General features: G+C 36.8%; 1 protein-coding gene across 9 annotated transcripts in view; it reads left to right on the top strand.

Moving 5' to 3' along the window:
- Window positions 1-27084, top strand: part of sh3pxd2aa (SH3 and PX domains 2Aa) — a 110009-nt gene that overhangs the window by 47995 nt on the left and 34930 nt on the right. For 5 of the 9 annotated variants that reach the window (XM_053229910.1, XM_053229912.1, XM_053229909.1 and 2 more), the window contains exons 5-7: window positions 1140-1231; window positions 4567-4632; window positions 16026-16051. In XM_053229910.1, the coding sequence (XP_053085885.1) occupies window positions 1140-1231; window positions 4567-4632; window positions 16026-16051 (184 nt within the window). The remainder of the gene's footprint in view (window positions 1-1139; window positions 1232-4566; window positions 4633-16025; window positions 16052-27084) is intronic. The other 4 variants (XM_053229917.1, XM_053229913.1, XM_053229914.1 and 1 more) reach the window with 1 other exon arrangement.

Genomic DNA, 27084 nt, shown 5'->3' with positions numbered 1-27084 from the left:
TGTCTGAGCGCTTGTCTATTACCTCCCCAACAGAGTTTTGGACTAATGGTATTCCTAGTTTGTGACCTAATGAGCCAGTATCAGAATGTATTTTTGATAGACTTCAAAGCACTTTTGTAAGTCGCTCTGGATAAGGGAGCGTCTGCCAAATGCCATAAATGTAAATGTAACTAAGTACTGACTTGCATATACGTCTTTTCACTTCAAATGTAGTTTGGCCAGGGGTGCATTAATAACTATAACATTAACGTGACTTTGAATATTACTGGAAAATCATGTGTGAGAAAAGAAGTTTTTTTGTTTTTGTGCAGCTAGCAGTGAGTGTTGTAAAACACCATTGTAAATATGCTAGCAATAACAATGTCCCACTGTGCTATCAGCATAGCACACACCCACTAACTTCCCAAGAAAATACAGCACTGACCAACAAATTAGCACCAAAATCACTGAGCACATCACAGATTTTTTAATACAAACATATTTAATGCTTCTCAGGGTGGAGTTGTCCTTTAATAATAAACCATTCTGACTTCCCAGATTTGGGTAACAGGGTTGTAGGAGGATAAATGAATTAAATCATAATTGTAGCAGCCTGTTTCCTGGACAGGCTCTATTATTATCATCTCACTGATCACTTACAGTCATCAAACTGTTTTGAGGACTACTTCCTGTTGAAATGATGTCATGGGCGGTTCAGGGCCAAATCCTCACATAACCAGCTTTCCCACGCAAATGAGAGGACCCCAGAGACCCCCAGGTCTCAAGGCGAATCCCGGCTGACGTCTTTATTTGGGTCTTGTGGCAAGCACTGACATGAAACCTTACATTATGTTCACAGGTCTATTAATTTGTCCTTTTTAACCTCATGTGCTCAAAACTGTGGCATCAGTGTAGCACCACCTATTGCTTTTCAATGGAACAGCACTTCCAATTTCTATTGTGAGACAAATAAGAAATGAAGAAACGTAAGCCAGTAGGATTGCTAAACCTTGAACACACTGTCAGAGTGACGTGAGCAGAACTTAGTCATCCTCCACGTCCTGTATGGAAGCCTTGACAGTAGAACTCGGTTATGATGCTGTCTGGAAGTCATGTTGTCCCTGCTGATTGTCCCGTGTCATTTCCTCTTGGTGTATCAGGCGCTGGTGCGACTTCCTCCCCAGATCTCCCAGAGTGAGGAAGTGCTGCGTTTCTTCGAGACCAAACCAGATGACATGAACCCTCCTGTAGAGTGAGTGTCATATGCACACACAAACACAAACAAACTTGCATGCTTGTTGTACACTTTTAAAGTGATTTCACCAGGAACCTTGAGTTTTTTTTTTGTTTTTTTGGAAAACAGGAACCTTCTACACCGTACTACTGATTCAGGTTGATTTTAGTTCTTTAGGAATTATTTTATCTCCTGCTGCAGAGTAGGAATGTTTCAGTGGGGGTGGAGCTTGCAATACTGAACATCACCGATTGGTCAAATACAACCAAAATATAACTGTAACTATAACTATACCTATAACTAAAGCTAACCACCAATGACTAAAATGTGTGTGTTTGTGTGTGTGGGTGGGTGAGTGTTTTTTTTTTTTTTTTTTTTGTACTTTTTTTTTGGTATGAAATGTATTTTTTATTCTAAGATAGTCACTGCCACTACGTAGACTGACAGACAAGTGTGCAAGTGTGTGTGTGTGTGTGTGTGTGAGAAGGCATTGTATTCCCCCAGGCTCTTCTGTAATTAGCGGCAAAAGTTGAACTTTCATTTAACACACTGTACCACATGGAGACAGAATTCAGTTTAGCAAAATAGCAAGTTACAGAATAGTGGAATAGGATCCTGTTGCTCTATTTTCTGAGATTTTTTCCGCACTCAGATTCTCTGTATCATAATGTTTTATATATATATATATATATATATATATATATATATATATATATATATATATATATATATATATATATATATATAATTTCTACCTAAGATTCAGCTTGTGGTCTTTGAATTTCATTGTTTGCTTTTCTGTAGGAAGCATTCTCATCATTTTGCAGCCTGGGACCTCTTTGAGTGTGAAAACAATCTTACACACCCCTTTATGATCACTTTACAAATTTATTTTATCAACATAATCCAGCTCTTTGAGTATGAGGCATAATGGGAAAATACGTGCTATTATGTGAAGTTAGATTCCAGTTGACATTATTTGAGCATTAGATTAGGAAATGAACAACATGTTATACGGAACACATTGTGACCAGTCAATTAAGCCTCTGACTGTTATGTAAGAGGAACATAACTATTATGTAAGGGGTGTGCTGTGACAGGAAAAAAATCGATGGTGTGAAGTGGCTCAGTACAAAGCTGAGTTACTGTTACCCAAATATGTATACACATATATATAAAAGAACGGTACAGCACATGTTTTATCGTTACATTTAATTTAGATGTTATGTAATGTCCATGAAGTTAGTCCATGTTCACACTTACATTATAGCAGCTGTAAACATTCATTCCATCACTTTATCTTAAGTTAATAAAATGTTAGAAAGTTAGAAAAGATGCCGCTTGTCATGCTACCACGATATCACAAAGCACTTGAATACTTTTCTATGCAAAACATAAAAAGAGGAAAAGAAGGACCAGCTTTACCTTTATTCGATTATTTTGAGCATCCACATTACAAGTGCCAGTGAATGAGTTGTTGCTATAGAAACGATAACGTATTAGAAAGAAAGCATCAATGTGAACTTAGCAGTCGGGACTTCTGTCAGAACCGCTGTTATGTAAGGAACAGCACAGTCTGCTGTGTGTTATTCCGCTTATACCACAGCGATTTGCCAATGATTACAATGTTTAATTTATTACTGAACGGCAGGGCACGCGTTTTAACGGTTTATAGCGAGATTTAATGTTGTGGAGCATCCGAGAGACAAGTTAGCGCCTGTTCTCACTTATGTTATATCTGCAATAAACAGAACTAAAAAAAAACAAACAATCCGCAGCTTGTCATTTTACAGAGAAACTGGAAAGCATGAACTCCTCTGTCCTGAGGACCTTCCAGTGCTGATAAACTTCACAAAGAACCGAAACTCCTATAAATGTTAAATACATATCTCCTAATAAAAAAATCACCACATCAATGATTATAGATTTTATTTTGTTAAACAACAGTATTTTTTTTAAAAATCAGTTTATTATTAGTCTTAGATTATGTGGAGCGTTCGCTGTACAAGTTCCTGTGTATGAGCTGTTACTATAGAAACAATAGTGTAATAGAATGAGTGTATATTAACATATCGTTCATGTTACAGCATTAACTACCTGTGCTGTTATGCGAAAATAACACACACCTTCTGACCAATCAGATTGAAGCATTCAACAGCGCTGTGGTATAACATTAAATTATGACTGTAACATCACACTTTTGCAAAAAAGGTAGTATTAAGCATCTTAAAAGTTCTTCTGTTTGTGAGGTTCTCTTTAAAAAGCAAGAATCATTCAATATCCAAATATCCCCTAATGAAGTGTTAATAGTAGTTGATATTAATCTACAGTGCCATCATGTCATGAAGTAGGTAAGTATGTAAGTAGATAAATAAATAAAAATTGTTTATACCTGCGTGTCTGTAGACCCCACTTTGAGAACCATAGCTGTAGAGGAACATTGTTTGATTCTCTGTTGGGATAGAAAACTAGACTCTTTTAGAGACAAACATGATCATCCTTCTCTTTTATTTCTCTCTCCTGCCATCTTTTCTGTCTCTCTCCTCCCATTTTCTCTGTCGTGACATCGCTCATTCTCCTCGTGTTCTCAGTCTCTCCCACCTTACCTTTTTCTTTTTCTGTCATTGAACTATTATCCTCACACTCTGGTTCACTTCCAGAAAGTTTTTTCCTCCTCTCTGCACTACTCTCTGTATGTAAACAGCACATTTTACACAAAATTATAAATCATTACATGCTTAATGCTCTTTTGCTTTATGTCTTATCTAAAGTGCTGTAGAAAGACTGGTTTTCAGTTACACATTATTTATAATACCAACATAATAATTAATATTGTGTTAGCATTAATCCTTAACTCGGGTATATTAGTGTGTGTGTGTAAAATTGTTGAGCATGAAATTGTTTTCCTGAGCTCAATAACAGACGAGTTGTTATAGCGAGATTTATTGGGTGGAAGGCTGATGATGGATTGATTCTGGGAGGAGTCAAGGCCAGTAGGGGTGTGTGTGTGTGTGTGTGTGTGTGTGTGTGTTTGTGTGTGTGGTGGAAGTGAGATATATGGTTGGGTTGTGTTGCTTCCTGCTCCTATTAAATCAACACAAACCAGGGACACTGGCTTACTGACTGCCCATGTACAATCAAGAAATGTGTGTGTGTGTGTGTGTGTGTGTGTGTGTGTGCATGTACAGCTGGAGCCCAAAAAATCTCAGTAAACCCACAACACTCCAGGTGATTTTTAACATTGATCTTGGACCAGCTCTCCTCTGCCCCAATCTGTAAGTCAGCCATTATGTGACAAACTGTATGACTGTCAGATCAGCATAAATACACAACTTCTATCCTCTATTTTACAGCACCATGGCGTTTAGGAAATCTATGAGCAATGACAGCTCAGTGATTAAACACCAGAGCTCGAACAGGTACCTCACTGACCTCTATGCTTGTGTAAGTGTCCATGTAATTGGAAGCACTCATGTGTGTGCTACTTATGTATATATGAACGAATGTGTGTGTGTGTCCACGTTTGTGTGTGTGCATGTTCTTAATTTCGTTTCTTTTTTAGAATTAGTGTAATCTACATGGCTCTTTTCTTTTCTTTTCTTTTCTTTTCTTTTCTTTTTGTAGTGTTATTTTGTAGGGATGCTTTATAGGGATGTAACCGAATACGAATATGTTATTCGGATTGAACAGATGCATCCTAAACAAATACAAATACAGATACGAAGAGGAAGCAGATTATTCGAGTGCAAAAGGGCAGCTGTTTGCGAATTTACACACCATGCTGACAGTGCTGCCATGTAACTGATACATTATTTAAAAAAAATCTTCCTGGAAAAAATCATAGAAGCATTAAGATTTATAACTAGCAGCAGCATTGCATCCCAGCTTCATAGAAGATACTGACAGCTTCTGACTATTCAGTGACCTTTTCATGGTCTGATATTCTGTGACCATTGGAAAAAGTATAAATATAGCATTTATGACATGTTGAGTTTGTCTTTCTAAGGCTACTTCAAATGGTATAATATATATTTATAAACCTGAAACAGATATAAATCTAAAACAGAATCCAGTGGTTTTAATTAGTTTAGATGTGGTAAACATTAAGTATAGTACACTTTCTAGCTTTGTGTAAGCAAGTGCTTTATATATTGCAGATGTTGTAAAAGCAGACCAGTGGTGCATCCCAGAAGTGTTATATATATATATATATATATATATATATATATATATATATATATATATATATATATACATACATATATATATATATATATAATATTAGACTACCTGCCTTCCAGTGGTATTAACTGCTCATTTTAAAGACATAGTAATTGTGTAACTAAGGAATTGGCAGTAATTGTGTGTTATCAGGTTTGTACATGCTGTCACACTTTTAGAATTTTAGTAAATCAGGCCCTGGACCTGTAATGTATTGTGTTCTCGTATATTTACATTCACATCTGCAGCATTTAGCAGACGCTCTCATGCAGAATGACTTAAAGAAGTGCTTTGTAGTGTGCAGCAAAAAAAAATCTTCATGCTAGTTCAAAATGTCAGTGTCTTAGAATACCATCGAGCTACAACCTTGTTAAAGAGAGGTTAGTACACACAAGTTAAAGGATTTTAAAAAATTTTCTCTGATTAAAATTTTTCTTCATGTACATTAGTCTTAAATTTGGGCTGTCTTGAACAGTGAAATAAACAGTGTAGTCTAGCAAAGTTCCTAGCGAATATTTCCAGAGAAAATCATTTCCAGCTGGTTAACTATGAGTAAACTAGCCCATATACACACAAGCTAAAGTTAGTTACTCTTGTAACTTTTAGAGAAATAAAATAAAACACACACACATATATATGTATACACACACACACATAACATCCGTACATCCAAATCTATTATTTATTTATGGGATCAAAATCCCACCTGTCAAATGGAAAGTCTCAGAAGTGCTATGTTTTTCCTACTTGAGTGAGGACTTAACCACCAGGACAAATATCCTCAAAAGCATAATTTGTGTTTTAGTTTTCTCCAGTATTGCTCTGGAGGGACAATCTGCAGTCTGTCCACGTGAAAGAGAAACAGAGAGAAAGGAAAGACATGGGGCTGGGAAAGTGGGAGAGATTTTACACAAAGATGGCCTTTGAGTGCTGGGAATAACCCAAGACTTGTTCTCAGTTCAGTACTCCACTATACACAGACACACACACACACACACACACACACATAAAGGAAGTGTGTCCTTCTTCGTTAAAGTGTGTTAGTCACAAGATCAGAAGCCTGCAGAACTTCGGCTCCTAGATCTCCAACATTATCACCACCAGCATTACAAACGCACAGCAAATAAGAGCAATGAGTGACAGGAAGTTTTTGTATATGATATGCCACCTGCTGGCTGAAGCTTGAACCACACTAACCCTAAACAATAAACTTAACTTGATCCAGCTCAAATGCCTATGTGTCAGATGTTTCTGTGTCAGTGGAGAACCTGCAGCTGGATAAACAGCATTGATTAGAAACAATTTACATGAGAGGATCTTGAGGTAATTAATTATGTCAACACTAGTAAATTATAAGCTGCTTTGTTGTCCAGTCTGAGATCAACTTCCAGTTAAATACACTGATTTTTTGGGGAAATAGAAATGTGCTCTGCTATGGGTAAATATGGGTAAGTACTGAAATGAGAATAGAAGTAAAAACCTGATTATTAAACTGAAATAACAATAAAATAGAAGCAGGAAAACAATTAATAAAATAACAAGATAAAACAGTTTAAAATTAAAGGCAAATGGTCACACTGTATATTTAAATGGCCCAATACACCAAGGAATACAGCACAACACAAAAAAATCCTGGAAAAGCCAGGGGAAGTTACATTTCATTACCCAGACCAGGAAAAGATTTGGAAAAATGATAAAATATCAGTTTTGTAGTTAGCTTAAATATTATCACCATATTAAACAACACATAATTTTAATTTAACAAAACAAAGTTTAGAGGACAAATGTTTAGGATGGGGCGACAAAAATGAAAAATTTCGGTTCCATTTTCCCCTTTTTTCCATAAAAGGTATTAATTAATTCATTTAATTTTTTCCCCTAGAATGTGTGATGAACCTGCCACACAAAAATGCTATAAACACAATAAACTGCTTAATAAAACTCTCATTTAAAATAATTACAGATGGTTAAAAATAAACAATTTAAATACACCAAAAACACTAGCAGGATTTCGTGTGCATTTTTGAGATTAAGATATCGGGCCATATCTGAAAACACTGCATGTTCTGTTTTTATATAAGATAGCAAACAACAGATATAGTTTGAGCCATGGGATCATTTAACCATTTAAACATTTAGTGCACATAATTTTCTTTTTAAATTACAGAATAGATTAGTGTTGTAAACCTACCAGACAAGTTGATTATCTTTCCCTTTATTTTGTGTTCGTATTTATCTGCTGTACCATGTTTGTACCAGTAGAGGTCATGGTTAGCTCTTTAGATAGACCAAAATGTGATCAGATGGCAGAAATCATGTGACACATCACATTTGCAATCAGTGTTGCAATGTTTACTACCACTGTAACACTGACGTAATGGCTGACGTGAAATCAGTTGAAACCAGCAGTTTAGATGGAAACAAAGCAGACAGCAGCGTCGTGTTCATTTCTTCTTCTCTAAATGTCCTAAAAGGATTTTCTCAGACACTAACGTAGTTACTCCTTGGCTCTTTCTTTCACTCTCTATCTCCAGTATTCAGTACACAATGTATGGCCTTGTTTTTTCCTGTGTGCCACATATCCAGTGCTCACAGACAGATTTTTGGCATTTCCTGGAAGTTTTGGCGGCTTTCTCAGACCTTCTTTACAATCCACGAAATTGTTAAATGACAAAATGTAATCCTGGACCATTAAGCTTTCAGTGCTGTAATTAGGGGACTCATTTAAAGGAATGAAAAAGTTTTTTTTTAGACTCGTTTTAATCTAATACATCTGTAGTGCATATGTGATTTCCACAGACAATTATTCCAGTTTACTCTAAACTCATGTTTAAAATATGCATCCATAAAGCGCAAATTCAAAACTACAAACAACAAAAGTCTTAGGAGGAGACTAAGACAGAATTTTTGTTTAGTTTAATCAAGATTTTCAGCAAAACAGTAAAAAAACAAAAACAAAATGCTTTCACTTTTTCTACAATTCCAAAAGTTTCTGAATTCCTCTCTCTGAAAAAGGAGTTCCATTTCCCAAACAGAGTTTTTACAAAATAAAAAAATTTTTAAAAATTGACTGAATAATTCATGAACACACTCTACAAAATTTCACAGAAATGTTTATTAAAGCCTCCACAACTGCCCTTAGACTTTTATTTTAAGTAAGAATCACTGTTTTTCCATTCTTCACCTCATACATTTCAAAATTCTTTTTTGTGCTAATCACACATACATTAGAAATGTAGAGGATAGAAATCAGGTTGGAAAAATGCTGGATTATTCCTTTAACCATTATTTGCTCCTGACTCTAGTGTTGTGTTTCAGTTAAGTGTTTCTGCGTCCAGTTGTCACTAAGACGACCTATGAAAAACAAAACAAAACAAAAAGGAAGAAACATGAGGAAGATTTATAAAGCCTGTACCTAATAATTAGGCTTTTTCACATGGACATCAGTCAGGTTCAGTGAATTCTTCTGCTCCATTGCATCTCTCTTTCTCTCTCTCTCTCTCTCTCTCTTTGTCTCTCTGCGTGGTGTAGATATCCTCAGATCACTTTCCTACACACTTCTGTGTATGTGTAAAGCAACACTTCAAATGATTAATTGATATTGCAATGAAGAAATACAATTTCAGCATGGAGGTCAGTTCAGCCTGACCCTGTTAGCTTAAAAGCTTTTGGCTAATTAAAAAAAATGAGGGGATTGGGAGCCATGAAGGATCGGATTTACTCTATTATAGGGGTGCTTAAAGCTGAGGGTGGGGTTAAGGGGGTGGTTGTTTTGGAATGTGGGTGCACTCATGCCAAGATTTATGGGTATTTTTAGAAAGACATACATTAATCTATGAATTGAGGTCTCATATCCATCTATACAGAGTGGTAACATGGAAAGTAGACTTCTGCGCATATGGAAATCATTACAAATACGCCAAGGCACCAGGCTGTAGATCCACATTTTAGTGCATGCTTTATCAGAGGAATGGGTGAAGTTTTGTGATTTTTTAAATGGGTAACTCATGTTGAATTGATTCTGTTTATATATTGGTGTTTCAATCGAATTTTACAGACTTCCACTTCTATAAAACCCGATTCATTTATAAGTACGCTTTGTCTTATCATGAAATAGGCACAGAGGATGTGAAACACCAAAATTTGCATGTCCAGGACCAGCATTTGGAAACTCGTGATTCCACTGATTGGGGGTACTCTTAAAAATCATTTTTCAATATTAAATTAAAATGTGTATTAAACCATTCAACAAAATGTGTTATCCTGTCTCAGGCAAGAGTATCTCTTTTTTCTCAAGTATTAGTAAGAGGGTTGAGCTTTTTTAGCATTAAAATTACAAATAGGGTTAACTAGCATTCTGATGGCATAATGTTACATTATAATGATTTACTTAGAAGTGATTTTTTAAAATTTATTTAAGAATTTACTTTCAGTGTTAAAGTTGGGTAACAGTGTTGCATATTCAAGTTGACCTCAGTCAATATCACAATATCAGTGAGAATAAAGAAGTAATAATGAGAGAACTTCCTTTTCTTCTTCCCATGATCTTCTAAAAATTCTTTGGTGCAACTTCCTGTTAAACATCCAAATATTTCATTGGGGTGAATGTGCTAAGGTAACAGGGTTGAGTAAATGTTTTGGGACACAACTAAAATGTACATTTTTCATAACCTATAATGGATAACTCATGAATGAATATTCATATATTAATGCAAAAATAATATGTTTTTTGAAGTATTCTCATAATTATGCTTCAATTATAGTGAAAATGAAAATGAAAGTGTAGTTATAGTGGGTTATAAGAGGTAAAAAGTGATGTTGTTTTCTAAGAGCTATAGACAGGTTTTTATTAATGTTTTAACATGCACATGGATTGTTATGAAGGACATTTACCCTGTGTTTAAAATGGCTTTAACATTTTATTTCACATAAATATTGTAAATATAATATAAATGGGACATAAATGGCACTCTGAACACTGTTTATGGGAATAACCTTCTGCTACCTGCAAACTTTTTACCACAGAATCTGCAGGTTGAGAAAACTAGCTGACTTAGCTAACGGTAGTAATGAAAAATGCATTTTGATTTTTGACAGATTTGGCTACTGTTAATACTGTTCATTCTCTGCAACTCCTAAATCATGACACAGATACAGAAACCCCTTTCTTCAGACAAATGTAAACAAGTAAACAAGCTAGTACTTAGCATTTAACTAGCCAGCTAGTTATAGCTTATCTAATGTTAGAAACAAAACTGTACTTTCTGTATTTTGACAGTTTGTTAATTTGTGTGAATCATGATATCTATAGTCATTAAAACACACCTGTATCAAATGTGAGGGTGTTTGCCAGCCTTTAGCTAGTTAGCTAGTTAGCTGGCTAATTAGAGATGGCAGGGTGAAATGAGAGTATTTTTCAGAATATATTTAGTTGTATAGAGGTTCTTATACACTTTCTAGTTGTGTAGCCTGCACTAAAACACATTAAAAATTTTTATTCTACAATAATGTAATGGTTTAAAATGGCTTTAAACATCTGAGGTACTTTAAGTTAGCGTGGTGGATATTAGCTCTGAAGAGGCTAGAGGGGAGATAATGACTATGTTATTGTTTGTAGTGTTTGTGTTTAGGAATTGTATAGTGGGGCTTAGCTTCAAGAGCTAAAAGCTACACAAACTATGTAGACAAATTTGCAAGAGCTTTTCAAACATCTGTCATAGATTCCTGCTTAGCAAAATGAATGAGAGTGTGATGAAAAGAGGTTTCTTTCTTTCTTTGACTAGATTAGATTATAACTTTTTTTTTTGCTTGCTCATGTGATAACACCTGAACCCTTCAGTCCTGTCATCTGTTTCTCTGTTATGATAGCATGAGTGGCTGGCCTACCTGCATGTTAGATTTGGGAAAACATGGCTTTCTTGCAACACGGCTGTAGCTGGCCAAGACTCAGTACAGCATCAATAACAGGAAAGTTCTACTCAGAGCAGGGCCATGTTTTGGCCGTGTTCGGAAATATTACGTAATTTCTTGGTATCTCCAAAACTGATGATCTGTTTTTTTGGCATGTGTTTACTTGTGTGTCTGTGTATGTGAAGAAGGAGTCCAGCAGAGCCAGACCTGTCAACAAAAACACATCCCTTAACTTTTTTAACAACATCTGAATATTTTTTTCCTGTTTCTGTCTGTCTAGCATTCATTATGTCTTATTTTTTTATAGTTCTATCCTGTCTGTTTTTTCTCACACTGTGATTCCTTTTTTCCCCATTTTTCTGCTTGTTCTCTTTGTTGCTTTCATTATTATTGTCCCAGTGGCTTGTCTTTTGCTTAATCATTCTCTTGGGATTTGAGTAGTGGGAGACAGGGGTCAGTAAACAGCAGGGTCTGCGTGTCCTCCTCCCTCCTGTCCACACCCCATCTCTCTCTCTCTCTTTCTCTCTCTCTTACACTCTGTCTGTCTGCTCCCCATCTACCATCAACAATCACCCCATTCCTGTCTCCTGTTTTCCCTTTTCTCCTGATGCCATTTCCTTCTCTTTCTCACACTTTAATGTCTTACAGATGCTCTCTCACCTTCTCTTTCTCTGGCACCTCTTCTAGTCCCCTTCCGTTCATACACTCCATCCCTAAAAGGTGAATGCCTCCTAGGGCCTTACACTGAGTCACATAAGTGTTATATGGTTTTGTTTACTTTTTGTTTACAGCTTTGCATGGGCCTCAGGATTCTTGTAAACACTCCTTAACGGTTGCTGATGGAGTCACCTTTCCAGCAACATCTACTAAAACCTCCTGGGCTTCAATTTCTGCAAGAGTTACTCACACATATTGTGAGGAAATACAGAGAAACAGAAAGGCAGAATAGTGTTTGTTCATGCTTATGTTTTTAAGTTCTTGGGAAGAGTTCAGCTTTGGGATCTTACTGATTGTTGTTCTAACGCAATGTAGCATTGAGTTCCCGCTATCGCAAAAGCCTTGAGGATGAAAAATCTTGCGAAACACTTTGAACAGTCTGGTCCAAAATATTTGACTCTCACAACTACATAAAGGCTTTATAGTTACATTTTCCTTTAAGAAAAACTCCATCCTCCTGATTTTATATTTATATTGAAATATTTGTGATGTGATTAGCAATTCTGGTGCTAATTTGTTGGTTGGTGCTGCATTTTTGTAATTCCTGTAAGAAGTTAGCAGGTGTCTTCCACGATGATATCACCTCAGGGACATTGGTAGCGCAGGTACAATAGTGTTTAATAGAAGAAAAAAAATCAACAATGTCAAACATAAGTGATAATAGTCAGATTTTGCTGTTAGCCCCTAAAAACAAAAGAGCTGCTGTTCTCACTCAAGATATTCCAGTGACGTTCAATGTCAGATTAATGAAAAATCCAATGCAGGAGAAGTGAAGACAGCAAACTTTGGACTCAAAGTTCCAGAATGCAACGCAGCAATACAAAGCATTTGAACTGCCAATTAGTTAGCATGCGACAAACATGATGGCGGTATTAGCACAAAAGTTGAAGCTTTGGAACCTGATCTATTTAAGCAGAGTGTAAAGATAATGAGGTGAGAGAGCTGGACAGATTAAAACACTAAAGTGCTGCTGCAGTGCTCTCTTTACATAGAGGTGAAATGAGGGCTAAAAACCACTGGCGCCACTATCTGCAGGTAGTCGAATGCAGTTGTGGGTAATATAGGAAACTGTTAACCAAAGGGAAAATAGATGTTAATGAAAGTTTAAACAAACAATGTCCACTCAGAATTTCATTACAAAATAAATCTTGGACACCAGTGAAAATCAAATGTTAATTATAAAGATTCATATGCAGGTCATTCTGGGTGGATTTCTCTTTTAAGGCCTTAAAGTTATCTATTGAATTTTTTCATCTTAAGCAGTATGCAATTACAAGAAGGAATTCTTAAGGCTACATGATATGGCCTTTATAAGACATCCCAAATACACTGAGCTCAGTTCTTGATGTCAATCAGCTTGGAACACAGCCTTATCCACTCCTAGCATAAGCTTATATCAGTGAAAATCTGTCACATAAACACTACATAAAAATGGACAACAGCAGGTTTTGTGTCCTGACATGAAGGACATGGAGGTATAGTTGTCCCGTAGCCTTATTGCCACTGAACATGTGTGTGTGTGTGTGTGTGTGTGTGTTTGTGTGTTTACTAAGGTTGAATCATGTTTAACTGTATGAAAGTGCTGCAGGCCTGCTTCAAGAGTCTCCAGAGGAAATTGCTCCAGTTAAGCACTTTTCAGCATGCCGCCCTCTCTTATTTTATTCACCATTTAAATGGCCTTCAGATTTTAGCACACAAGCTTTGACTGGTGCTTTAGTCTCTGTTGCTAGCATACCAGAAGTATTCTATCAGCTTTAACTTTACATGCAATGAATGGAAGACTATAGCATTATTTAATAGCTGTTAATGTTATAATGTTCACCTTGTTCTACTTTGATACATTGCCACTCGATACCCTGAATCTATGAATTAAGAAGAACATAAAACATGCACGACTATATTCTTGTGCTTATCACCTTTTCATTCCCTTGATTTAACAGTGATCATGGGAGCTGTGACACCAAGAACTGTAGTCCTTTCATGTTGTGATTTAAAGACACCCAAAATGACACCATGAGCTCATTACTTTAGGACTTACCCCTAGCATTCTGGGTCATCAACCTCCACTTTCAGACAGAATGCAGTCAAACAGTCTCTATTTATTTTGTTCAGGAATTTATTACTTGGTTTGGAAATAGTATTTAGTGTCTATTCACAACAGAACATATTGATGTATTCTTTGGTCTAAGAAAGAACCAAAAAAAACCAGAATAGTAGACTGGAAATGGGAATTTTCCTGCTGTTTATTCTGTAGAGAGCATACGTTAATGAATGGCATGTCCTTCACAGTCGCAGTTTGATTTTGAGCCCCTCAAATTGCAGTTCAAATATCGCTTGAGGACAGTGTTTTCTGTCTGTTCCCATTCAGCCGACAAAGACAGGCATTCTGACTCTCGAGCCATGCCGCTCCAGAATGTTCCGGGTGACCTCAGGCTCATGGGGCAGAAAGAGATCTTTTATTCGCTGTCCAGAGACACAAAGGGAGAGACTGGCAACAGGATGGATGGAGGGATAGAGATGCTAAGAGATGTGTGCTGGCATGGAGGGAGGGAGTAAAGGCAAGAGAGATGGAAGGGTTGCCAAGTGGAGGAGTGAGACAGATACTTAGAGGGATGTCTTCCCAAATATAGTGCAATGGCTTAAGAGTATAGTGCAATGGATAGAGTACAGTGCAATAGCTTATGAGTATAATGCAATGGCATAAGAGTATAGGGCAGTAACTTAAGTGTATAGTGCAATGACTAAATGCATAGTGTAATGGCTTATAAGTATAGTGCAGTGGCTTAGTGCATTAGCCCAGGAGTACAGGACAATGGGTTAGGATAATGGCTTAAGAGTATAGTGGAATGGCTTGTGAGTATAGTGGAATGGTCTTAAGAGTCTAGGACAATGGGTTTGGACAGTGGCTTAAGAGTATAGTGGAATGGCTCAAAAGTATATGACAATGGCTTAAGAGTATAGGGCAGTGGCCAATGACTATAGTACAATGGCTTAAGAGTATAGTGCAATGGCTTAAGAGTATAGTGCAATGGCATAAGAGTGTAGTGAAATGACTTAAGAGTATAGGGGATTGAGTGGTTAGAGTCAGTCTAGGCATATGATTATTTAGCTACGTTAATACACGAGTCAGTGGAAATACCCCACAAAGATAGAACTGAAAAAGTGTGTGTGTTCTGAATTATTTGTTATATTGAATCATGTATTGAATTGTATTCTGGGCCTTAAACTAATTTCAATCACTTTAGTGTGGAACCTTGTGGTGGTGCTCATTAATGGTGTATTTTTCTCTTTTGGATGAATGCTATGTATTTACACTCTTACCATGGTTTCAGTTACATTCATATCTGATATTTCCAGGATATATCCCACATTGCCTGTTTTTTTCTGGGTATTTGTTGACAATATTTAGTCGTCTGATTCTGTTCTATAATTCTTTTTGTATCTCTTTGCCTCTTTGTGCTTCTCTACATTCTCTGCTCGCATTTTTAAATCATACTGACTTTCAGTGTTCCACTCCAACCCACCCACTCACACACACACACACACACATGCACACACAACTGCTCATACCTTAACAGCTGAGGAACCAAATCCAATTCATTAATCTGTTAAGCAGTGAGGGTTTAGCAGATCCTCCCTCCATCCTCTGGAGAAAAGCAGTGAGATGGGGAGAAGGGGAGGGAGCAAACAGAAACGAACAGGGTATGATGGGACAGAGACTGGCTCTTTTTGGGTCACATGATGAGCTGCTGTCTGTCTGTTGTAGCATCAGCAGCTTGTCCTCCAGCCCTCAAGATCAAACACATGCACGCTCCTCACCGTGCCACACATCGCATTCTCGCTAGTGCATGTGTGTGTATGTGTGTGTGAGTGTGCGAATGTTGTCAACAAGGACTTCAGCTGCAGCTGCAGGATATACAGCCAGAGCTCTAATCATGTCTTTCTGCTGTTTCTTCTTTTTCAGGGACTATGGCACCAAACGCAAATCAGGTAAGACAGAGAACATGACACATTCACTCTTAAACCTGTTGCACTGATCAGCAGTATGTAGCAGTGTGCACTAACATCATATCTTTCTCAGCATCTTTCACATTCCCTGCATGCTCACTCACTGAATGACTTGCAGTTTTGTAGGATTAAAATGCAGCACAGTGTCTAGGCTAAGTCTAGACTAGGTGTGACGAGGAAATCTGAAAGTGCTTTATGCTACACAAAAAAAAAACACTATTTCCAAGTGTGACAAGATTTTTAAATGAGTGTAGCAAATTTCTTGCCCTAGCATTCAGGTTTTGAAGCTTAGGCAACACATGTGCATGTGTTTAGGGGGCGCGATGTTGCAAGGAACATTGAAGGGAAGACTGTATTTGTATGCGTTTTAATTAAAACAAATACAGTTACCAGTTAAAGGTGTCATTTAATGGTGCAGTCAGTAATTTTTAATTTGTGAAAATCCTTTTATAGTGTTTGTCAAAAGTTTGCCTCACATTTTGTCAGCTGTTAATAAAACACTTTATTTGAACTGTACTTATATAAAGCCTTTATAACACATTTATAAACATTGCACAAATGATTTATAGTAGAATTCATGAAATTCAAATGTCAAACTTGAAGTTATATTATAAAGTTTATGAGATTTTGTCTTCATGAAATAGAAATGAAAAACATTTAATTATCATAATGGTTAATCTGAGACTGTTACTGTAATTTTTTTATCTTTATCTCTAGTTTTATTTTGTTTTCACTAACAGTACATTCTTGACACATTGATAAAGCTGTAGACAGCATACTGTACACAGTGCTTCTTAACACAAGGGTGGACAAAACAAGCAGATTTTGTGTCCAGGCTATTAGGTGCCTGGTAGAGTAGGGGCAACAACCAAAGAATGGAAAAAAAAAAACCTGCTTCTTACTGACTTTCACAAAACAAGTGTTTTCATATGGTATGTAGCTATGTTTAAACTTAATGCATTTCAAGGTGGTGTGATGCACCTTGCTGATTTTTTGTCATGGGCCCAAACATGATGTGCTACATTAGAAACTTTGCTTGAAGAGGATAACAATCATTAATAGACATAACTAGCTAACTAGCTCATCATATGTTATTATATTACATTAGCTACCATTTTTTTTAATATAGTGAATTAGGATTCTGGGAAATCAAAACATGGGATTGGGCAGCACATCGGAGCTTTTACTTGCTTTTGTGGGCTAGCTAATGAATTTATGAACACTACTTCATGTGCTGTTAGTAAAGACCAAGAACTTCCAAAGTAATGTTAAAAAATACAAATATAGGTTTTTGAGACGTGGGAATATAAAATACAGGTTTTGACATAGATTTAACATAAATCCTTCTTTATAATGTATTTATGCTGTTCGATTGTTCAGAAGGTGTTCACAAGGTAAATCACAGGGACTTGTAGGGCAGATGCTCCACATAAGTGGATTTAAATAAAAACATGTAATTGTTGGTCTGGTGAAGTTTTCTGGGAGGAGAGGTTTATATAGCATTTTTGGAAGGAGCCTCCAGTGTCATCGCTTTGTAACAGCTGTTCCTTTAAGTTTTCCAACAAGGAAAAGCCTTTAAGGGACGGTAGAAGGAAAAGTAACTATAAATGGCAAAAGTTTGCTGTGTCATTCATTAATAAGTGTTGACATTGCTGTTATAGTGTTGACATTGCTGTGGTATAAGAGGAATAAAACACTTAAGGACATGCTGTTATTGGAAAATAATCAACTTCAGGGTGGTAATAGCCCTGGGCAGTATCACGCCTTTCCTATAACAGCAGACCCCGTCGTGTTTTACTCCTTATGCTGAGGAATGTTTAATGAAAGCCCAGTGTGGGTACCTTTCAGATAAAATGTTACCCAATAAAAGACTTGCTAAGAGTGAAAATGGACTCTTTGTCACCCCAGGCTATGTTTATGCAGAAAAACATGTTGTGGACCACCAGCATTTAATCAATTTGGACAAGGAGACATCTCTACTCATATCTGCCAATCATGCTGCCTTTTAATTTATAAAGCTTACCATCTTGCACTAATGTTTGGGATTTGGGGCCGTGGCTTTGCATGGAATACCGAAGGTGAAGGGCTGTATTTGTTTTCGTTTTGAGTTCCAAAACATCCAGCCTCAGCTAGTCTGCCAAAAAGACTGACTGTACCTTTAATGGCACCACATATGGAAAAAAAAGTGTATATGTGTGTGAAGCATATACAGTAACATGTAATATTGGGTTATAGGTTTATCTTTCCATTAATTTTTAATACCATGCCTACTCTAGACTAAAGGGTGGGGCTTAAGTGCACATCTCTGGGGCTGAGGGAGGATAACAGTATAACATCAGTCTTGCTGATAATGCTGAGGCCAAAATGACTCAGATGATTTAGTGTATTTACTATCAGTGAGGTAGTTCAGGCTTGGAGCGTTACTCAAAAAGATTCAGACATGTCATGCGGAGTTGGGCTAGATTTCCAAGAAAGACCATGTGAAGGTTGGTGTGCTGTTACTTTGGCGTTCTTGGTGGTATTTCTTGATTGATGTTTATGAAATAGCCTTAATGTTCGAGTTATCAAGAGGGAACTCATTCTGATGGAAGTGTTTACAGCCTAGTTTTCTGTAAAATGACTGACCTGATGGATGAAAATGGTCTAGTGTTCATTCTTATTAAGCGTGCGAGTGCACTTGTGTGCATATGTGTGTGTTTAGTTTTCAGGCTGTACATGTGGAAGTGCAACCAATGCAGATTTAAAAGACCATATGTACAGTCATCCACCCGGACAAAGCATATACACACAGGAAGCAGCGGTCATTAGTATCCATTATGGACCACGCCAGTAAGGATATGTAGGTGGAAGGATAAACAGTGTACTTCATGTGATATCCTTGAAAGAAAGATAATTCTTGCAGCAAAACATCCAGCAAAAGCTTATAAACGAGTTGTATTATATTTGGCTCAGTTACTGCAATGTCCTCAGTTATTTTCTTGCCATTGTTCATCTGCTTGATAACTACTGGCATGGAGCTTCATTTCCTGTTACACCATTTAAAAATTGCAGCCATTGGGGTTTTGTTGTTTTGAGGACTATTCAATATAATTCCATATGACAATGTACTCCACAATATTCTGCATTTAAAAAACGTCTTTATTTCCAATTAAATGTCTGTGAGGAATGTAACCAAATATGAATACGTTATTCGGAATGAACAGATAATATGTTCTATATGTTCTAAACAGATAAAACTATCAAAACAGATATGGATGAGGGTGCATTGTTTTTTTTGTTTTTTTTAAGATAGCTCGCCTGAAAGGTTCATCTGGTTGAGACCATGGGATCCAGCAAAAAAAGCATGAGAGCAGGAGGTTTTCATGCGGGTATGAGGGAACGGTCAGATATCTTGTGGGACAAATAAAGACCACATTAACGTGAATGTACAGCATTCATTCATCCCTAGGAACGTCCTGGTCAGGGTCACAGTGGTGTAAATTAGGCTACTAGTTTGTTTATGTTTTGGGGAACAGAACTAACTAAATTCATTAGAAAAATTTGCGGGCAGGTGCAAACTAAATTAATAGCTGCGTGAGTGAGATTAAAAAAGAAAAATTAAAAAAAAACAGTCCCACACAAATCTCTACTTCAGATCATTTGTGAACTTGAGTGAAGTAGCTGAGGTTGAGGAACTGTCAGAGCTGGAATTCACAGACCCTGGGGTCATAGTGGTAATGTTGGTTAAAAACAAACAAGCAAACAAACAAACCAAGAACCTCTTCCATTTTAAGCCACACACTCACTATGGGTTTAAATCCACATCTAGATACAGATGGAGATAATGTCATTGCATTACACCCCTAATGCATGTACATATTGAGAATTTAGTGAATGAATGAATTAATGAGCCCTGAGTTAATTTTGTTTATTTTGATGTAGCACAACCAGCTTTAATGCAAGTATATCAGACCTAACTTTGAACTATACTGAACTTCCTTTCTGTTTTTTTTTTCCTGGGCAGCTGCTGTACTGCACATATACAGTAAATGAATTAACTGGGTTCATGTCATCTTGAGCACAATGCTTTTTGTTTTCCATCATAATTGCCTCCCTTGACAGGGTTGCCATGAGGAACCCCAGCAAACAGCTGGAATGTGTCATTGAGCTGGTGGCCATTTCAAAACAAGCTCTGTATTAATTGTTAGATGTGGATGGCTCTGAGTCCACATCTCTCAGTGTTTTTCAGAATACTCTGGATGATCTCATTGGGTATTGGGTTGCAAGTAGCATCAGTTGAAAACTATGTGTTTGTGTTTTTTTCTAATGCTGAAATATGGACAGGCATTTTGGAAAGGGTAGGTTTGTGGCATTGTACTTGGACTGGAAATAGGGATTGCTTCGCCATGAGATAGTGGTGTAGGTTAGCAGTGATTGTGTGTTTTTGGAAAAATATAATGTGCAGAACTTGATGACACCACATGAGGACTGCAATGTGTGTGTTTGTCTGGCTTCAATCCCCTCCAAGCATGCATTAACTAATCAGGCATTTTAAGACCATCTGTTTTAGTGAAGTGATCTCGAAATGGGAGCCAAAAGGACAAAATCCTTTAGTTCTATGGGTGCTTTCCAAGTCCCTCAAACTTGACTCTAATTGCACATTATGGATTATCTTTAGGATTGGAGAAGCTTTGAATCAATTTGTTGGCCTCGGGCTCCTTGAACAGGTGGCTTCATGCCTTGGGAATGTAGTAGTTCTGATTTGGGAAATGATGATCCAGTGGAATCAGACACTGTCAATCCCAGTGTGGGACTATCAGGGCAAGATCTAGGATTCTGGATTACATCAAGTCAGGTTTTTTATTGAGCGTTTTGCAGTAGACATTTACAAATGTCAAGATCTATACCCCTAATGAGCAAGACAACATGGAAGATGGTAAGAACAAATGGCCACGCTTTGTTGAACCAGTTAGGTGCAAATTTCACCTAATTTAGGTGACCAGTTAGGTGCAAATTTCAATAAAATCCAAAATAGCTGAACATTGCAAAAAGCAAAATTCAACAGGAATTGGAATTAGACCAGCCAATTCATTTTATTATTAATTAATTAATTAATTTGTTTGTTTGTTTGTTTTTTGGAGTTAGGGGCAACTGTAAAGTATCATTATACATCTATAAAAAGATTTGGAAGTGTTCTAAACAGGATATTATTAGAGATACTGTATGAGAACATGTGATGTTAATATTTTAATACATTAATCCCTGTTTGGCCTAAGTTACTTTTACTGATATGAAAGAGATTACTGATTATTAGATTATTAGTGATATTAATCATGTACAAATTGCCATTTTTCATACAGTTTGCACTTCTTAAATGTAATAAATATAGTGCAAATTGCCTTCTATACTTTATCAGAAAACCCCTTTTGTAGTAATAGTCTTTAATAGAAGTATTATTTGATCTTACCTCACTGTAATTTAATAACCGAGCCTGGTAATTGTTATTGTCATGCTTGTCACGTAACTCTGATATGTACATCCGGGCAGTCCAGACTATGTGTGGTAATTTAGGCAAATTACCCACATACTTTATCCTGTCCAAATTACTCAGTCAAATTCCTTACAAATTATGTTTAATTATATGACCAAACCTCCTCTGGTAAAACTAAACCAACTTGAATAGTGTCAGCTAAAATGGACTAAATAGTGTCATTAATGGACTAAATGATCTCTAACATATATATATATATATATATATATATATATATATATATATATATATATATATATATATATAAACATTTGTATATAAACGGCATTTAATTTAATAAGAGATCACTTCACTAAAACAGATCTTAAAATGAGTTTAGTGATTAGTTAATGCATGTTTGGAGGGGACTGAAGCCAGACAAACACACACATTGCAGTCCTCATGAGGTGTCATCAAGTTCTGCACATTATATTTTTTCAAAAACAATGACTGCTAACCTACGCCACTATCTCATGGCGAAGCAATCCTTATTTCCAGTCCAAGTACAATGCCACAAACCTACCATAAACCTAAGTCCAGATAAGTCAAGGTGATAAAGTAGTGACAGGAAAGTACTGTTCTTTATCAGGTCTGACTTTAAAATTGAAAAAAAAAACAAAAAAAAACCCTTTGTTTTCTGCTGTCTCATATACCTCCCAAGAAGCCTATGGGTGGTCATTTTGGTGCCACCAATCTTTAAACACTGTAAAAGATGCCAAAATATGTTTTTTAGAACAACATTGGAAATTTCTTTAATCAGATGGTGATCTACAGGGTCCAAGCACATTTCGCAAATAGTGCCCCCAGTGACCAGTTCTTGCCAAGTTACATAGAAGAGTAAAGAGACCACAGATGAACACTCAGTTCAGGATCTGTGACTGTAGTTCAGTGCTAAAATGCCTACTGAAATCTGACTGCGTGATGGTGCTCATGCTTTTTAAATAACACATTCATCATTAGAAATTCCCTTACCGATGAGCACAACAATGCAGTACAACAAATTTCAGCTCTGCTGGACATACCATTCCTGAGGAACAGCTATTTAAATTTAACCCTGTCCCCTATGAATGATCATGCCTCAAACTGTGCAGACATTCTCACAGTCCTGTCCTGAACATGCCTTTCAAATTTCATGTGATTCCATGCAATTATTCGTAAGTTTAAGCTTTTTGAGTAAATTAAGCCCTGCCCCACAAGAGCTGGTTAACATCGTGACTAATTGTTTCCAAATCTCAAAATGTTTAAGTAATTAGTTTAACATTAGTTTAAGGAGTTAGAGGAACTAACTTCGATAAGATGGCTTGATTGAAACCATTTTCCAAAACTTAGGAATTTTTTTCCCCACACATCATTTTTATGATTCACAGCACTATGGTATAGTGATGAATTTTCAACAAACTGTTGCCTGTCAGAGACCTTTGAGACACAGCAGGCACATTATAGCCACTCAGTGGGGGTTCTGCTGAGTTTAACTCTCTGCTTTACTCTATTGTCAACTTGTGGTGGTATGTTTAGCTCCATAGCTACAAAATAAAGGCATTTGGTTTGTGTGTGTGCGTGTGTGTGTCAGTGAAAAGTAATGACACGGCGCTTAACTTTCCCCGTGGGTAAACCAAACCTTTGCAGTCTCCAAGTCCCTGGTAGACACAAAACTTTTACTGTCTCCATGTGGCCTTATTGTCCAAACTGTTTACCTGTATCCAGAATGAAATAGCTCTTTTGTCTGTTGTTCACCACAGCAGTAGGTTTTACAATATGTTATATTTAAGGATTTGGTATAAACAATGAAAAACCATAAGTGTAGTTCCATTTCAAGTTTTTCGAATTGTCCAAACTTGTTAAATTAGCTGTTCTAGGATCAGTGGTATGGCTGAATGCATTACTGGGGTGCTATTTAGCCCTTGTAACACTGTAAAGTTAAACTTTCTTTTTTTTAAACAGTTTTCAACATTCAGCATGGAAACATTTTTTTATAAGGTTTCTTGCCAACAATAACTTTGTTTTGCTCCTCAATGAGTAACAGCGTTGAATGTAACATTTTTTTTTTAGCATAAAATTAGCAAATACACAAAATGCAGCATAAGGACACTGAAGACGTTCCAATGATGTACTTAAAATGTATAATTTGGATAACATGATTGTACTTTCAAAGTGATCTTGTCAGTCAAAATCACTGAAAATAAAAATAAAGATGAGAGACTTTTCTTCTTCACATGATCTTCAGGAAATTCAGGCAACTCAAGGCAAAGAATGTTTTAAGCTTGAGATGTTAAAGGGATTCAGACATTGTTGGAAAAAATATGATTCTTGAGGTATTTTATTGATTGTTCCGAAGTAACTTACATACGTATTGTTGTAAATGTAATATCAGTGAGACACAAGCGACACTCTAATCATGAAATCACACTTATGTTGATGTAACTTTATTTTGGCTCTGCTTCTGCAATTGATGAGTTTGAATCTGATAATGATTTGTTTGTGTAACATGATTTTCAGACAGAAAATGGTTTGCATTTGTATTTTCTGCACAGACTTCCTTCTCTTGCTGCACCGTTCTGTCTTTTTTTTTTTGTTTGACCCATGTGAGAACCAGATGTGTGTGTGGGTTGGGGGGAATGTCAGTCGGTCAGATAGACCCCTGCTTACGTGGCATCAGGGATAATGTTTCACTGTGACGTAGCAATGGCCAATACTGTTTACACAAGCCTCAAAGGAGGGGGGCACCAAGGAGGAGGGGAAGTGATACTGATATGGAGAGGGGGAAATACGAGTGACACAGAGAGGGAGAGAGAGATAGAGACAGACATGGAGGGGTACTGACAGATGGAGAATTAGGGAGGAGGGTAGGCTTAGTTTTAGAGGACAGCAGGGCAAGAGGCTGTGCGTGCATGTGTGTTTTCATTGAGAGGAACAGTCGTAAATGGGTCCGTGTGGTTTTACTACAAATTTGCATTTAGCATGCAGTGCACTTTTTGCAAAATTCCACTCCATTTGCTGCTTTGTTTGAGTATGTTCTCAAGCATGGTGGGCAAGTAAAAAAAAAAAAAAAGCCTGTGGATTACAGCCTGTTAGAGTTGCTGAATTACAGCATTGAAATTCCAAAGGTCAGAGTATCTGGGGCATTAGGTTCAAAGGAGCACTTTTTTAGAGTCCCCTGCTGCCTGTGAGTCGGATTGCAATTGCAGTGAAAACAATGAAGATCCAAATGAAGATCCAGATCCTTTCCTCCTCTGTTCAAGCTACAGTTGAGTGCAGAAGTTTGTGCCCCCTTGGTTCCTGCATGAAAATGTATGATTATTTTATTGAATACAAAAGAGAATTTCATGTTTATTTAATATTACAGTTGAGTCCAAGGCAGCAGTTAGAACAAAGGTTGGACATGCTGTGTGTAATTTATCTAAATGAGCCTCACGGCAGTGTTTAAAGACATAAAACAGTCAACGTATTTTTCTAAGTACTTTAAGACCTGAAAAGTTGAAACAGGCTCTTGAGAAGTTTACTGTAAGTTAAGGGTCACTGGGATAAAAAAAAAAAAAAAAAAACAGCTACCACAAGATGTAACCCACAAAATGTTGACCTTTTACCAAGCTGGAAAGGACATAAATAGATAAATGTTTAAACATACCATAACAGTGCAAAGCATCACTTAGGAATGTAAGAAAATGTACAAAAACAAAAATGTGACCAAAGACTGGAAGGAAAATAAGTGAAAAAGACTGAGACCTCATCACAAAATCCAAAACAAACAGCAGGAGACCTGAAAATGTCCTTAGAGACACAATGGGAATAACAGTACACATACTGTGTATATCATATGCAGAAACATTTTGATTGTTTATAAATACTCTATTGATAAAATAGACTGTTTGATCTTGTTTGTAACTTGATAAAAAATCTATAAAATCAACCATAAAACTCAATTAAATGTCTTGTTAGTTTCGTGATTTTGAAATTAGGGTGTGTAAACCTTTTCTTTAAAATGTTCATATGCCTTGTTGATTGACATTTAAGAAAAACTGAGCTGAGTAACTCTGTTTGGGCTAGGGGCGGAGCTTATTTCGAGGCCAGAAAAAAGTCAACGGAACTAGAAATCTTTGCAAAATCTAGCCAGATGCATTCCATGGAAGTATAAAGAATCTACTTTTTCTGATGTATGCTTTAAATTATCTATGATTATCATAGATCTAGAAATACAAAACAGACTACACCTTTAATCTGGATCTACCTAAGAAGATAGCACTTGAGCTAAAAATTGTTGATTAGACAAACAAAAGAAAACAAGAACAATATTTCTGTAACTGCTAAGTGTCACTGATAGCAAAAGGGACAGAAGGAGGTTGTCCTAAACACAGTAACTGTATTTATAATGTTTTCTTTGGTGATGTTTTCTTCGCTATTCTTTATTTAAAACAGTTCGCTAGATCTGAGAACTTTTGGAGGGTTTGCTGATGTAGGCTAACAGTCAGCGGAAGGCTATTAAATGACGCGACAAAATAAGCGCTCCACACCCTCCTGGAAGAGGAAATGTTTAGGACAGAGTAGCAGTCAGTGTGTTCCTCACATGATGGGGAAGAAAAAAAAAAAAAAAACAAAGTCCCAAAATCTTTCTGCACTGGAGAACAGATGTAGAACAGCCTGGTAGATTTCTGCTTCCACTGCACATTTAGTGTGTGAGATGTTTTCAGCCATTCCTGCTTTCGGTTTTCTGCTGTCGTAGCCCATCCGCTTCAAAGTTTGGCAAGTTGTGTGTTCTGAGATGCTTTTCCGATCGTCACAGTTGTAAAGAGTGGTCATTTGGGTTACTGTAGCCTTCCTGTCAGCTTGAACCAGTGTGGCCATTCTCTTCTGTCCTCTCTTATAAACAAAGCAGCCCGCAGAATCACTGCTGACTGCATGTTTTTTTGTTTATCATGCCATTCTTTGTTAACTGTATAGACTGTTGAGTGTGAAAATCGCAGGAGATCAGCAGTTTCTGAAAAACTCAAACCAGCCCTTCTGTCACCAACACCCATGCCACTGTCAGAGTCACTGAGATCATAGTTTTCCCCGAATCTGTTGTTTTCAACATTAACTGAAGCTCTTGGCTCATATCTACAGGAATTTATGCACTGAACTGCTGCCACAGGATTGGCTGAATGGATAATTCCATGAAATATTCCTGTTAACATGGCATGATTTTGGTTGCTCATTGTGTGTTCCGATGAGTGTTCAACTCCACTCCCTCATATCCCAATCAACAGCTCTAACACAGACAGTTATGTTTTGGATTTCATCTTGAAATGATGAAATGCTGAAAACACACATGCCAGTAACTGAATGAAGCCATATGGGGTTGTTTTTTTTAAGGCATGCTGCTTACTGCCTTTGTTCTTCTTCATTTCTATAATGAAACGATTGTGTACATAAAGTGTGAGGATAACTGTAAAACTTATAAAGACAGTTAATCAGAAGTGCCTATCCTTTTAAGTGAAATGTTTCTCTAATGAACATGTCATATGGTCACTAA

The sequence above is a fragment of the Pangasianodon hypophthalmus genome, chromosome 26 (genome assembly GCF_027358585.1).
Source record: "Pangasianodon hypophthalmus isolate fPanHyp1 chromosome 26, fPanHyp1.pri, whole genome shotgun sequence".
Lineage (NCBI taxonomy): Eukaryota > Metazoa > Chordata > Actinopteri > Siluriformes > Pangasiidae > Pangasianodon > Pangasianodon hypophthalmus.
Note: the sequence above shows the minus strand (reverse complement) of the source record. Positions and strands in the feature narration are given on the sequence as shown.